Source organism: Prosopis cineraria, unplaced genomic scaffold (assembly GCF_029017545.1).
Source record: "Prosopis cineraria cultivar Desert tree isolate PC_DT_omini unplaced genomic scaffold, ASM2901754v1 PC3, whole genome shotgun sequence".
In the NCBI taxonomy this organism is placed as follows: domain Eukaryota; kingdom Viridiplantae; phylum Streptophyta; class Magnoliopsida; order Fabales; family Fabaceae; genus Prosopis; species Prosopis cineraria.
In genome coordinates, this window is record NW_026555334.1 from 37831085 (window position 1) to 37845779 (window position 14695).

The 14695-nt window shown below is 33.4% G+C and overlaps 1 protein-coding gene and 1 pseudogene across 1 annotated transcript; one reads left to right on the plus strand and one right to left on the minus strand.

Annotated features, from left to right (window-relative positions):
* The first annotated feature begins 578 nt into the window (after window positions 1-578).
* On the plus strand, window positions 579-4297 carry LOC129307366 (pentatricopeptide repeat-containing protein At1g80270, mitochondrial-like). Its single transcript, XM_054948303.1, has 3 exons — window positions 579-720; window positions 1277-1841; window positions 2528-4297. The coding sequence occupies exons 1-3, from the start codon at window positions 686-688 to the stop codon at window positions 3773-3775; spliced, it is 1848 nt and encodes a 615-aa protein (XP_054804278.1). The 5' UTR covers window positions 579-685; the 3' UTR covers window positions 3776-4297.
* Window positions 4298-5861: 1564 nt separating this feature from the next.
* LOC129304563 (TGACG-sequence-specific DNA-binding protein TGA-2.1-like) lies at window positions 5862-8199 on the minus strand (annotated as a pseudogene).
* Between the last annotated feature and the right edge of the window lie 6496 nt (window positions 8200-14695).

Consider the following 14695-nt stretch of genomic DNA (forward strand, 5'->3'; position numbering starts at 1 on the left):
GTATTAACAACTAACCTGATAGTTTATTTTGTCTATAATTAACGAGTAGTTGCCTGGTTTCTTACTTTTTGATGCTCTTTCTTTCTTACGGATATTTAATTATTATTACTCGTATACTCCTAATTATTAAGCTCATAAAAATAATTATAATTATTAAGTATTATAGTCACTAAATTATGATGGGAGACTGATAGAGAGATTCAAGGGGACTAATTAATTTAACATAGGTTTCAAACACTAAACTTTAATAATTTTTAATTTTGACTTTTAATTTTATAATTTTATTGTGATAAATTTATAATTTATTTTTTAAATTTTAATATGATTGAAGAATAGATAAATTTATTTTTTTCTATTAAAATATAAAATATAAAATATAAAATATAAATTTATCACAATAAAATTATAAAATTAAAAATTTAATTTATAAATTTTTAAAATTTGATATTTAAAATTTAAATTAAATTAATTAATTTATTTAAGATTTATGTATCATTCTTTCAATTATGATTAAAAAAAAAATAGAATAAATGGCCGTTTCACTGAGGTTACGGCCGAGAAACAACTGGGGTGCGCGGGATATATTTTTACCCGGACAAGCGGAGGGTTTTGCATTTAGGGTTTAAGAGCGCAGCTTCCCATCATCCCAACGCTGTTCCACTTTCTCAGCCAGCGGTCTGTTAATATGTGGGCTCTTCGTCGAGCTTCGATTCCTCTTAGGTAAGTCTCTGTAGTACCTGTTTCTCCCGGAAATGGAGAAAAATGCCGGTATAAGCCCAGTTCCATTCTCTGTGTTCCGTTTAAAGCAAAGCCAGTAGTTTTTCATTTTTCCAGCGACCATCGAGAAAGCTGGGCCAAACTTGCTGCGCCCTCCCATATAACTGTTGACACGCTTCCGTGTTCATGTTTTCTTCGCCCGTCACGATCACGGTTATGATAGATGCATTCCGTATCTTCTCATACGAGTGGGCTAATGGAAAACACTCACTGTGTATTGATAATTAATCTAGCAAGGGATTTGGAAATTTTTATGCTCATCCCCCTCACTTGTGGTGCCATACCCTTCGCATTTTTGCCTTTTGATATTGATAGTATTGCACGGCTTTTTCACATCGAGTACCTCGACATTGTTTATCTCTAAGTATCTCCTTTTCTCAATGTTGTAATTCGTGCAGAAAGAATCCAGAGAGACTATTTTTTACATTTTATGCTTCATATTTGGTTTGCTTTCATATCTTAATCAGTTTATGAAGGTAGTTTGTTTCGATGTTTGTAGGAGCCGATGGCTCAAGCCGGGAACATCTCGTGCTTGTCTCAAATTAACACCAACTGCTTGTGTAGAAGATGAGGGTGGTATCTCCGAGTGTTGTCCTATATTATTTGATAGATCTCCATCATTGAACACTGTTCACTACCACTCAGGATACGCTTCACCGAAATTTAAGGCTAGCAGACGTGAACTCTCTTCACAAGCTGATGTGAGAAGCACAAAGGAGGATGATTTGGAAGATGGATTTTCTGAACTGGGAACAACTATAGGAGAAAATAATGATGAAATAGTTTCTAACAAATCAGATCTATCTGGTGATGATGAGAATGCTGAGGAACCAGAAAACGAGCTGGACCTATCTGATACTGAGACTGAACCAACTGAGAAAACATCACCAAAGCGAAGGAGGGCTAAATCAGAAATGCTCAAGGCAATCTTAGATGCCCCAGGTGTGACTATCCGTTCTACCATGGACAAGTGGGTTGAAGAAGGGAAAGAAGTAAGTAAGTCAGAGATCTCATTGGTCATGCTTATGCTTCGCAGGCACAGATTGTATGGGAAGGCTTTGCAGGTAAATGGATCAGAATTTAGTTTGAATAAAATTTCAAATGACTTAATTAATTTTTAATCTATTGCCTTTACGTTGTGGCTGCTTGATGTCATTTTAGTAATTTGAAACTATGCTTATTTTGATTTAACACCCCTTCTCTGGAACTGACACTCTAGCAAAGCAATGCTATGTTGATTTTATTATTTGGACTTGATGTCATAGTAGTTGGGGCTCCAAGGGGATTAGGGACAGGCACTCGTGACATATCTATCAGGCACAGATGCTGATGAGTGAGAATAATTCATCTATTGTTTTAAGAGTTATTAATAGAAGAAATCTTAGGCATTCATCCAAATATTGATATTTTGGGATGAAGTGGCCCTTGACTTCGTATTAGAGCTTCTATGACCAAGTGGATAGAAGTTAGATCCTTCCTACGTCCATTGTTAATTACTAGAAATCTGTTCCAATATGTTGAACTGGTCAGTCCGGTTTTTTTGAACACTGGATATAACAAGTTATACCTATTATTGTTCTGGAAAGGCATTGTGTGCATGTAGAAGGGCTACGGATATTCAATTATGTTGCTGATTTACTGTAGACTCTATTGACCTTTTTTGAGCTTCCTGAGTTCCTGTTTTACAAGTTGATGTTCTGTACTTTTGCGGCATAACTTAATCTATATTAATATATCGTTGGTTCTGTAGCTTTCAGAGTGGCTTGAGGAGAAAAACATCTGGGAATTTGCTGAGAGAGATTATGCATCTCGACTTGATTTTATTGCTAAATTGCATGGCCTTCAGAAGGCAGAGAACTACATAGAAAGCATCCCAGAATCTTTTAGAGGGGAGCTTGTGTACCGAACTTTACTGGCTAACTGTGTTAGTCAGACCAATGTGAGAAAAGCAGAGCAAGTATTCAATAAAATGAAGGATTTAGAGTTTCCTCTTTCAGCATTTGCTTGCAACCAATTGCTGCTCCTTTATCAGAAGGTTGACAAGAAGAAAATTGCTGATGTGTTATTGTTAATGGAAAGAGAGAATATTAAACCTTCTCCTTTCACTTATCAAATCTTAATATCTGCAAAAGGCCGGGCTAATGATATAGCTGGAATGGATCAAATTGTTGAGACAATGAAGGCTGAGGGCATTGAACCAGACATCCAAACAAAGGCAATCTTGGCTCAGCATTATGCCTCATCTGGGCTCAAAGAAAAAGCTGAAGAAGTTTTGAGAGATATGGAAGGGGAAAACTTGACTGAAAATCAGTGGGTATGCCGGTTTTTGCTTCCCCTCTATGCAGGCCTGGGAAAGACTGATGAAGTTGGGAGGATTTGGGAAGTCTGTGCATCAAATCCTCGGGTTGATGAGTGTCTGGCTGCAATTGAAGCTTGGGGAAGGTTAAAGAAAGTTGAAGAAGCAGAGAAAGTTTTTGAGATGATGGTGAATAAATGGAAGAAACTTAATTCCAGGGACTATACAGTACTCCTGAAGGTTTATGCCAATAACAAGATGCTGAAGAAGGGTAAGGATCTTATTAGGCAAATGGCAGATAGTGGGTGCCGAATAGGCCCATTGACATGGGATTCAATTGTGAAACTTTATGTGCAAGCAGGGGAGGTGGAGAAGGCAGACTCTGTTTTGCAGAAGGCAGTGCAGCAGAACCGTATGAAGCCAATGTTCACTACCTATTTGCTTATTTTAAATCAATATGCCCAGAGGGGTGACATCCATAATTCAGAAAAGATTTTCCATAGAATGAGACAATCTGGTTATGCCTCTCGTTTGAGCCTTTACCAAACTCTAATCCAGGCCTATATAAATGGCAAGCAGCCAGCGTATGGGATGAGGGAGAGGCTGAAAGCTGATGACGTATTCCCAAATAGGAATTTGGCAGGTCTGTTGACTCAAGTTGATGCGTTTAGGAAAACGGCAGTTTCCGATTTGCTTGATTGAGGAAATAAATTAATCTTTCCAATATGATAGTTAGTTCCCCCCCCTCCCCCCAAAAAAAAAAAAAAAATTCCTGTGCGCGCAGCTATCATTAGAGAAGTAGTTGGTTAAGCATCTTCGATTTGAATGTTTATCCTACAAATTAATTGCCGTCGAATGTTGAAGAAGACTTGTCTTTATTTTATGTCATGTATTGTTGTTACATAGCGATAGATATTGTTCTTATCACTTGTATGGGTTGTTACCAGCACAACACGTGTGGGAAGGAAGTTTTTTCAAAATTGGGTGCTGAAGCTGGCATTTTCCCCGTCTTTGGGGGCAAAATATTGGATGTAAGATTCCAATGCTAACCGCAAGCAATGCTTTGCACTGAATGTAAAATAATATCCACACTGATAAATTTAGACTGTATTTGCACAGGCACAGCAGGGTAGGTGGAGTAATTTCTATTCAAGGTAGCCGATCATGATCCTTTGTATGATAATGAATCATTAGATTGAATTTCACGGAAAGTAGATTGCTGCTCTGGTTTCTGTCGAATCTAATTTGTTAATATAGGATATCAGATACTGTGAAAAATACTCTCGACTGTTTTTTGTTTTTCTTTTCCGTAACAAGTTCTTGATCTTATTTGAATGACTGGCATTTGTATGATTCACAGTTTGTTGCATAACTTGCTATTGTCAGATATTTTCAAGTCAAAGGTGATGAAGTATGAACAACAAACTTATCACATATTGTTCAAAATGTTGAGTTTTGTATTCTGATACTTCTTCCCTTGTTTCATTTTTTCTTCTTCTAGGCTTGGGACTTCTATTAAAAATTCATTGGCATATAAAAAAGAAAAAAGAAAAAGACAAATGAAATTATCGGCAGGCGAATCATGGATTTTTTTTATTTAAATCACTATTGTTAGTGCTCTGGAATCTCCGGCCTCCCCCTCCCCCCTCCTTGTCATCCATTTCTATTGATTACGTTGATTATGTCAAAACTTAGCCCAAAAAAAAAAAGGAAGCTCGATTATTCTAAAACCAAATCAGCAATCATGGTTGTTGACAAATGCGCCAACTGGGCGCAGAATATTTTGATATAAAATATCCCACATTATTTCAGTCAATCTTCATCCTACTTGGTTGTTTGGGGAATGAAAAGAGAACTGTAATTATAAAACTATTTCTTTTTTAGACATGATATCTGTTTTTCGTATTAATTTATCAATCATTTTAATAGAAAGACAATGATTATTGCTTTTATTTCAAGTTCATTTACTTTTCACTGTGATACTTGGTTTTCTTAATGTTGTTTAACAGACTTAATTATCTTATGCTAAACATAGCATTAACATCCAATCGCATAGCAAAAAACGCAGAATGAGAGATTCATATGCACAAGATTCAAATGCATAAGAAATGAAAGAGAAGAACTTTTCTTCCCCATATAATCTTTGATTTACTGACTACAATGAACAGACGTAGCCTAAATTACAAACGCTATCCCATTTCTTTTCTACTCCTAAGTCCTACCTATCTGCCGCTTATTTACACACAACATATTTGAGAATATTTTCAATGTTAAGGTGAATGAACCAAATTAGAACACAAAGTGTAGCAAACGGGTAGTACATCAAGAGATAGACTACGTTAAAGGTGAAGACTATATCAGATCCATCATCTAAGGTCACGTTTGGTTACTAAAAAGAAATGAAATGGAATGAATTGAAAAAATAAAAAAAAATGAGATGATAAAAAAGAATAATGAACCACATTCATAAAGGAAAGGGATAATTTAATTCATAGAGTTGGGAATTATGATTTATGAAATTTTTAAAAGGTGTGATGATTCTCACATTGATAATATATATTAATGAGTTTTATCATATTCACAATGAGAAAGAAGGATGATTTAGTTCATTTTTGTGTTAATTTTTTAAATTCATTCCATTTCATTCGTTTCTAGTAACCAAACATGACCTAAAGCTTCTAGAGGAACTCGTTTTGATGCCCAAGAGTCAATGCTCGTGTTGACCAAACAATGAGTCTTTAGTTGTCAAGTTTTGGAGACAACTCCAAAAATGGGGCATCTAGATGCTTCATTTTCGTGGTCAGGCAAGCCACGATGAACTCAGGGCTCATAACCAAGAGAAATACGCACCTATTGCCACAACAGCTCGAGCCGATTGCTGGGTGGTTAATATTAACATCATTTATTGTAATGTCTCCTGTTGCAAATATCAGCCTAGCATAACAGGGAAAACAAGAGCATGGATAAATATTCTGACTACTATTTTCCTAAAATAAAACTAAATCTATATAATACATAGAATCTATAGCAAGTTGTACCAATCATAGATGCATAAATAGTGTGGTTTATTTCTAGGTAGAATTGTTGGGCTCAACCCACAGAAAGGTGCAAGTCAAGTTAGCAAAAAATGCAAATTATTTAAATATGGGCTTATTTTGGCCTGCATCACACAACCCAAACCTATAGCAGGCTAATACACAGGTTGGCAAGTTGGCTTGCATAACTTTTTTTTCATTTTAATATTCCTTGAGAAGCAAACACTATAACTAATAAACTCATATGTTAGGTATTGAGGATTAGTAGATTGGGGATTTTAGTATTTACTTGATCCCAATCACATCATATCATGCATGCGCTACAAGTGGTTAAGAATCTATTACTTTATGAGGTAGTTTAATTATATTTCTTTCTATTCTATATAAAAAGATTCTTCTTTTATGATTTAATATTTTATAAAATTACTATTATAATGTCTATTAAAATATATACTTAAATTTAAACTGTTAAAGTTTGATCTGTTTAATTTGATTAAAACTATAAACTATTATTAAAATATTTTATAAAATGATTTTATTTTTTTTTTCAATTTTTCATTATAGTTTTAAATTATTCAGATACAATTTTAAAACTTTAAATTTATTTATATATTTTAATATAAACTTATAGTAAAAATTTTATAAAATATTAAATTAGAGAGCCATTGAAAATTTGATTTAAAGATAATAAAAGAAAAGAAAAAAAATTTTATTTATGTATTATTTGTTCAGTGATTATAAAAATGTGAGATCATCATCTTTAGCTATTGATAGTAGTATTGGAAGAGAAAGAGCATCAATTTCTAATGTGTCTATGTCATTGTCATTATCGTCATCATTTCAAGCTTTGGATTGCAATTTAAACTTTTTATTATGTTTGTTTGTAATGGAGTAGATATTTATTTTGGATTGTATTAATGTATCTTAAATTTGTATTGTGTTTTTTAATGATTTAGAAGGAGTTTTATTATTATTTGAATAATTAGTTTTTGGGGGGGATATGATTTTTTCACCATCTAAAAATAATGAAAAAAGATGAATTTGTAATTTTTAAAATTGGAAAAAGTATATATATATATATATATATAAAATATTTTACTAGCAAGCAACGGGTTGGCAAAAATACAACCTATCAGGATACAAGTTATGCCAGCTTGCACTACCAAACTAAATTACTTGGCGAAGAAACCCCTCAAGAGTACCAAGTTTTCCTATGGCCTTAGCCATTTAGCCCATATAATTTTCCATGTTGCAGATGAACCTGACGTGGGTGAATTATTAGCAAGTGTCCCAGTCAGCCATTACTGCAATGCATCCATTCCTTAAGATAGAGCATCTTCAGCATGTTGGGAAGACTGCTGCAAGTTATAGATGCCCATCATTTATTGCTCTGTTAAGGGCTCCAATTGGCTTACAAGAAGCTGTACCAGACTTGCATTCAATTTGTAGTCAGACAACATATTATGGAAGGATAGCCACTTTAGAACAATAAACATAAAAACTATTATCAACTAGTGAAGCTGTTAAACATGCATAGTTCTAGCATGCAATAGGTGTTGTGTACACCAGGCACCAGCATCTTTATGCACCATAAGGAATAAGCAATTGATTAGGCATTTTCAGCTTTAGGTCCCACCATATAGTGTTAGCCAAACCATACAATTTTGTTAATTACCACGCTTCTATTTACAACATAATGCCTAGAAGAAAAAAGATGAGAATAATGCATCCATGAAAGATATTATCACCACACTTTAATTTACTACACCATAAACCCCAGATAAAGCATGTGAGAATATAGCATCTATGAAGAAAATATTCTTACCTTGAGAAGCTTAGAAGAGCAAAAGCCTCTAATCCACATGAAACACCTCTCTGCTGGAGTCTTTCACAATCTTGACATGATGTAGAAAACATCAACTTTTGCTGCAACACCTTTAGCCTGAAAATCTCATTAATAGGAGTCATGACGTTGTCGACAATAGCATGCAGCTTAATATCTCCAGTATGAGAATTGATTGCAGCCCTTAGTTCATTGATATGTTTATTATGCTTTTCTAACCATCATACATACTCTACATCAAATGCCATGGCACCTACATAGCATATCAATTAACCTAATTGTCTATAATTTAAGATCTGAATAACAAAAGAGCAATTAACTTCCACTTGCCTTTATCATGATCTCCAAGTGCAATCAAATAGCATACGTGTACTTCTTTAAGTGCATACTATGCAATCTAATTTAAGAACATTGAATCCAATAAGATATGTTCAATCCAAGTATGGTAAGTTCCATATCCTCTAATGTGAAAGCTTTGGTTTGTTTCATGAAAAACATGCCATGGAATTACTTTATGCAACACTCTCCATAGGGGGTTACAGAAAGGAACATATAGCTAAAACTCTAATCCCTTGGGGAAATAACCAAAGCTAAATTCAAGCACATTATATGGTTAAGGAACATTCCTTTTAAATAAGTATCAATAGGAGGGACCTCTATAGCCTGGTTTAGAGCCTAATTTAATTATAAAATATTAATAAAACATGATAGATAGCCAGGCTTGTTTGGAAATTCAAATTAAAAAAGCAATAGTAGTATCAGATTTACTTATAGTTAATGTAAACACATGATTGCTCTGTAGCCTATTCTTAATTAGATCATGTCAGGCTAAGTATTAACTTTTATACTGGAAATAATTATAATTCTATTTAACATCCCATAATATTGTTCTACCTGGAGGGGCTTCAATGATAATCTTATCAAGTTTTAAGGTTCACAGTCAATACCATTTACACTCAATGAATGGGATTGGTCTCCTATACTAGAAATGAAAATTCCATACAACAAAATTAAAAACCTAATAAAAAATGTGGCTTCAGAGGAAAAGTGTTGAGCAGGGAAAATAACAAAGGATAACTAAACTTGACAGTGGGCTTGCCAGAGCTCCTACTCAAGTTAGGTCAATTTCAGCCCGCTGCTTTCTAATTGTTGTACATATGCTTGAATAAATTGAGAGGAATGAATGATGAGGAGGAAAAGAAGAATACATAAGCAATATAGTCAAATATGACAACTTACTATCTACTCATTTTGATGATGCTTCATTTAGCAACTGGATAATGATTCTATTACATTTGTAACAAAAAGAACAACATTATTAGAATAGTTGCAATTGATATAAAAAAGAGCCTATCTTTTTCTTTAGTCTGCATGATTATAACATTAGTCCATAGTGATGACAACCTTATATATTTTGTGAACATAATTAATATGTGGGTGCGTGAGACATTCTAATTTGATTTATCTTTTGATCTATCATTGGAATCGAAGATTGCAATGATTGAGTGAACCCTCTCAGGTTGCAAAATAATATTGAAGCACCTTCTCCATATAAGCATATTTTTATTAGCTCAAATACGGACACTAGCCAACAATTTTGTCCAAGTATAAAAGAAAAACTCCAAGTAAAATTCACATGAATGAAATTCCATATATGATAGAATGAAAGCAAGATAATCACCCTGTCATTTTTAAAATTTGTGTCATCTGTTGAAGTATTAGTCCTTAGGCTTGCATCTACAAAGTTTGACTCCTCGTCTCCTCTAGTTCTCATGGTGACCAGCAGATGTAAAAGTCAAATTTGGTTGTGAATCTTTTTGCAATGGCAATATTTGAGATGCCACAATTGCAGCAGAGGGATTCATATCTGAGGTTGCTATTGATGGCATCTTTCATCAAAAAGAAGAGTGTGAAAAGTGGGATTTCCATAAGAAAGAAGAGTATGAAAAAGCAAGATTTTCAATTATTTTAAGATTTATTACTTCTTTAACCATATGAGTAGATATAGAAAATTAGAAATTACTTTTAATGCATCAAATTGAATATCACTACTAAGAACTTGTCTGTTTGACTTCATTTGATTGAATACTTGGATCTAACAGATAATTATAAATAATAAACAAAATCATTAAAGATTAACTAAGGTACTAACTAGAGGGGATGACTCCTAAGACCATAGATTTTTTTGATTATTTTCTTAGGTTAAAAGTATAATTCTTCTATATACTATTTGCTCCTAACTTATCTATCACGGCCTCTTTATAACAAGTATCTTTCTTCCAAGAAAATGAAGAAACTTATAACATAACTGGTAGGGTAAATAAATTAAAAGGTTAATGTTCATAGCAAGTTAATGACATATGAGAACAATTAGAATGTAACAAAATATTACAAGCCATGGAATTATGGTAAAAGAGTACTAGAATATGGAAAATTCACAAAGTCAAACTACTATACACCTTCTAGTAGGAAAAGCAAGGAAACATAATTTCACAATGAGGTAGAAATAAACTGCTAAGCTTCTGCTCATAGTATTAGTGTAGCGTATGAGAATAGATGGAAAGAATATGATTCTTCAGTTGAAATACAACAATCAAGTTAGGCACAAAATCCACACAAAAGCCGACAAAATTAGGAAAGTCACCAAAATATTATAATAATAAGAAAAAGGTTTCTCATAAGCAAAAGAGATTGAGACAGTGATCAAAATGTGACCAATATACCTCTACTAAGGTTGATAGCATCACCTATATGAAATTCAAGTAGTTGCTTGAGGGCTTTAAATTCAAAAATTTGAGAATGATGAGCAGTAGCTCTCTCCATGCCCCTGAAAATCAAAATAATAAAAATTGTCAAGTTAATCCATGTGAGATTTAGAAAGGCAAGCAACCAATGAAATCCATATTTTCAAGCTTATGAAGAAAATCATGAATTGCATACTTATCGTATGACAACTGAATGACCAGCAGAGGGGAAAAAATAAAGAGTAGTCCGACTAATTTATGTAAACTAGAAGAAGCAAATTGAGGCACGTAGCTCGGCATTTCTTTCACACGACTTGCTAGCTTCTTAAATTTTAATGTTTATGATTCTACTTCCCATGTATAACCATCCAAAGCACAACCATCTTTTTACTCACAAACCATAATCCAAGAAGGCTTGACCTAAATAGCATAGAACTACAATTTATTTTAATTTATTTTATTTTTATTTTTTTGAAGGAGATTGTCCTTTGAGAGCTTTTAAAAGTCAATTTTTTAGAGAAATTATAGCTTATAGAAGTATAAATGAAGCCCTACAGACTTGTGTCCTCATATAAGCAAGCAAATCAAGTTTTTGGATAGAAAATAACTAGGCAAGGTATTATGGAGTATGAATTTGTCCTTCAAAGAGCATCAATGCTAAAACTAATGTAACTCAAATCTTTACTGCACTAAACATGCTTTAAAAAAGCAGTCTACTTTCTAAAAATAACATGCATAAAGATAAACTTATCGAGTAAAAGGTTCCCAAAAGTTTTAGAATGAAGAGTTCACTGATAAACTGAGTAGAAAATAATCATAAAATATCATTTGTCTATAGATTAAACAATGCTAGAAAGTGCAGTTGAAGGAATAGCATCAGCCTGAATCAATGAAAAGTTATTAAATATTGAGGCCTTCTAACTTTGTTGATCCAATACCATGGTGGTATTTTAATATTTGATTAGTTTTACATAGAATGTTGTTCTTTGACCTTAAAATTTTTTATCTTTTTTCATTTTTTGATTGAAATTTTTGTTTGCAAGCATTTGAGAAAAGGTTTTATTCTTACCACACATAGAAAGAGAAGAATCAAAACATCATCAAGCTAGTTAAAAAGAGCAAAAAGCAGAGGTCATGAGGTTAAACTTTTGATTGAGTGGAAGAAGCATGACATTAAGGCCAATTCTTTCATACGTCCCTTTCATATGAAACTGTCCTCTATTTTTGACTTTATTCTTTTCTTGTTGATGCTTTAATCATAACGCTCTAACTCAATAATTTTATGGCTGAACTTTATATACCCATTAGCCCCAACTCTATCGCCACCCGCTGCCACCAGTAACCATTAGAAGTGTTGTTATGTATTTTCAACGAAAAGGGTCTTGAATTCTCACAAATACTTTACAAAATAAACTATTAATGCACGGACACGTGTAAATATATATGTATATACACACGTATAATCATATATATATATTGAAATGGGGGCCTAAGGAGTTATATGCAATGTGCAACAACATAGTATTACATAATAGCTTTTGTGTAGCATTGTTGTTGTTGCCTGATAGGAAGGAAAAATATGTTTGGTGGAGGAAGGCAAAATGGCAATAATACACCTGAGTGCCAACTACCAAAGTCAACTAAGGAACTTAGATTCACAAGAATTGATTTTGAATTCAACCAAAATCTAATCAGTGAGAGCGACACACCTACCTCTCATCAATTTTTATTGATTAGCACTTTGGAGTGGATTTGGGTGAATGGACTAGCCTACTCATTTAGGTTGGCATTTTTATAAGTTGGGTTGAGCTAGCCCACCAAATAAAACCTAACATGTAACATCCTAAATTTTCTCATTAGTAATTATCAATATTTTCAAAGGTAATTTGATCAATTTAGATAAATTGCTATTTAGTGAGGTTTATGAGGACTAATACAATTTTTAGATCCTTGGATAGCTTTAGAAGAGGGCTTGGTCGAGGTTCAAGCAGGCTATGGCACGAAAGGGAGTTTAAAATTTTATGGAGTTTTCTGTGTCATGCGCTGCAGCGAGCGTGTTAATGTGCCATAGCGCACGTGCAAAATATGCACTTATCAGATGTGAAAAACAGAAGAGAAAAGGAGAGATAACGAGAAAGCGATGGAGAAGAGCTTATGGTTTTCTAGGGCATAATCCTTAGGTTACTTTGGGGGCATTTGGAGTTTGAATCACTATTGGATAAGTTGTATATTTCCTCTTCTCCCTCTTTTATGAAAAAATCTAAAAATTTAAGGTAATGAGAGCTTTGATTTCGGTTCTCTTGGGTTTAGACAAAACCCATTAGTTTATTTAAGATCTTGGAGAGTTAAATTAAACTTTAACCCTAAGTTTATGAGTTTTGTAGTGATTGAGAATTTTTTGTAAGGGTTTAGACGAACCTTAAGTATAATTTGAGGCTTTTAAAACAATGTGGGACATTGATTAGCGAATTAGGTGTGTTGGGATGTTTAATAGGATGGTTAAAGTGTGTAGGAATTGTTGGTATTGTTAGAAAAGAAATTTAAGTATTTTAAGCACTTAGAACCTAGTGAATTCAGAGTTATCCAGAGTATAATTGACGATTATCACTTATTATGTAGATTGAGTGTTACTCGCGTCATATTATGCATATAAACGTGTGGAGCTAACGTTGAGCCATGATAACCCTTTTTGTGTGATAAAGGGATTAAGGTAACTATATAGTTTATTGTGTTTATTAACTATTATAACTGTGTAGAAGTAATTATAAATGATAAAGTTGTGATTTTGAAGAGTTTTATGCATAATGTGACATTGTAAATGATTTTAGCATGAAAAATTGATTTATAAAAGTTATCAATTTTAGTTGATATATATATATATACACAATGTATATAAGATTGTGATGTGAGAATGTGATGAAAAGTGATAAAATTTGTGAAAAGCATGATCATAGGGGGTGGGAGTTTACTGAGATATGTGAAAATATATGTGTACAGATATGTGAGTGAAAAATTCATATGATCAGGCTGACACCATAGACAGCTAGTGCAGTATTATATGGGACTATTACCATGGACATCCAGGCAGTCTAGCAACTCCCTAGTACCCATTAGGAGTCACGATGCCTTATCATAAGTGTGTGAAGAGGAAAAAATCATAGTCCGTAAGCGAGTTAGATTACCTTTGGCTGGGTATTTCTACTATCAAAAGTGCACTCGGGTCAACAAATGGTTGATCTAAGAGAGCCTATGGTTTCATGTCAGGGAGCATTGAAAGTTCAATGGTTAGATGATCATGCTAGTGTGAAACTATGTGTTTTGTTATGAAAAGATACACTTATCTCATAATTATGGTATACTTGTTATTGCTATAGTCTTGATACTTTTTCATGGTTATTTGTGGTAATAAACATTTGATAAGCTATATTGGTTATTGAGATATTCATCTCACCCCGTGGTTATATTTTACAAGCAAGAGCTCCAATAGGGGCAAGGGAAAGAAAGGGGCATTTGAAGAGTGAAGAGTATCATTGTATAGCTCTTTCCTTTCTCCTTTTTAGTTTTGTAATGAATATTGTTACTAAATATTGCCAACTTAGGAACATGACATTATTTGGATATTACTTGTGTGAATCTTGTGATAAGTGTGCATATCTTAGTCTAAAATTGATGTTGTGGATTAAGTGTGTGCTTGGCCAAGTTATATTTACAAGTGATATATATATTTCAAGTGTTTTGAATGTCAAAATGACCAATTGATTAACGTATTGAATTTTATCCATCCCGTTGTGTTATTGTCAATTGAGAGTTTGGTGGTCATTTTGAGTGTGATTACTCAATTGGGTGTTATGATTGAATTGTTATGTGATTTGTGGTCCATTTGAAGTGGTCAAGGTGTCTCTAAGGCTAATGGCATTTGGTATTTGAGTTGGACACCATAAAATGTGTTTTGCTATAAAAATAAATCATTTTGATTTTGAGTGTCTATCTTTTAAACATA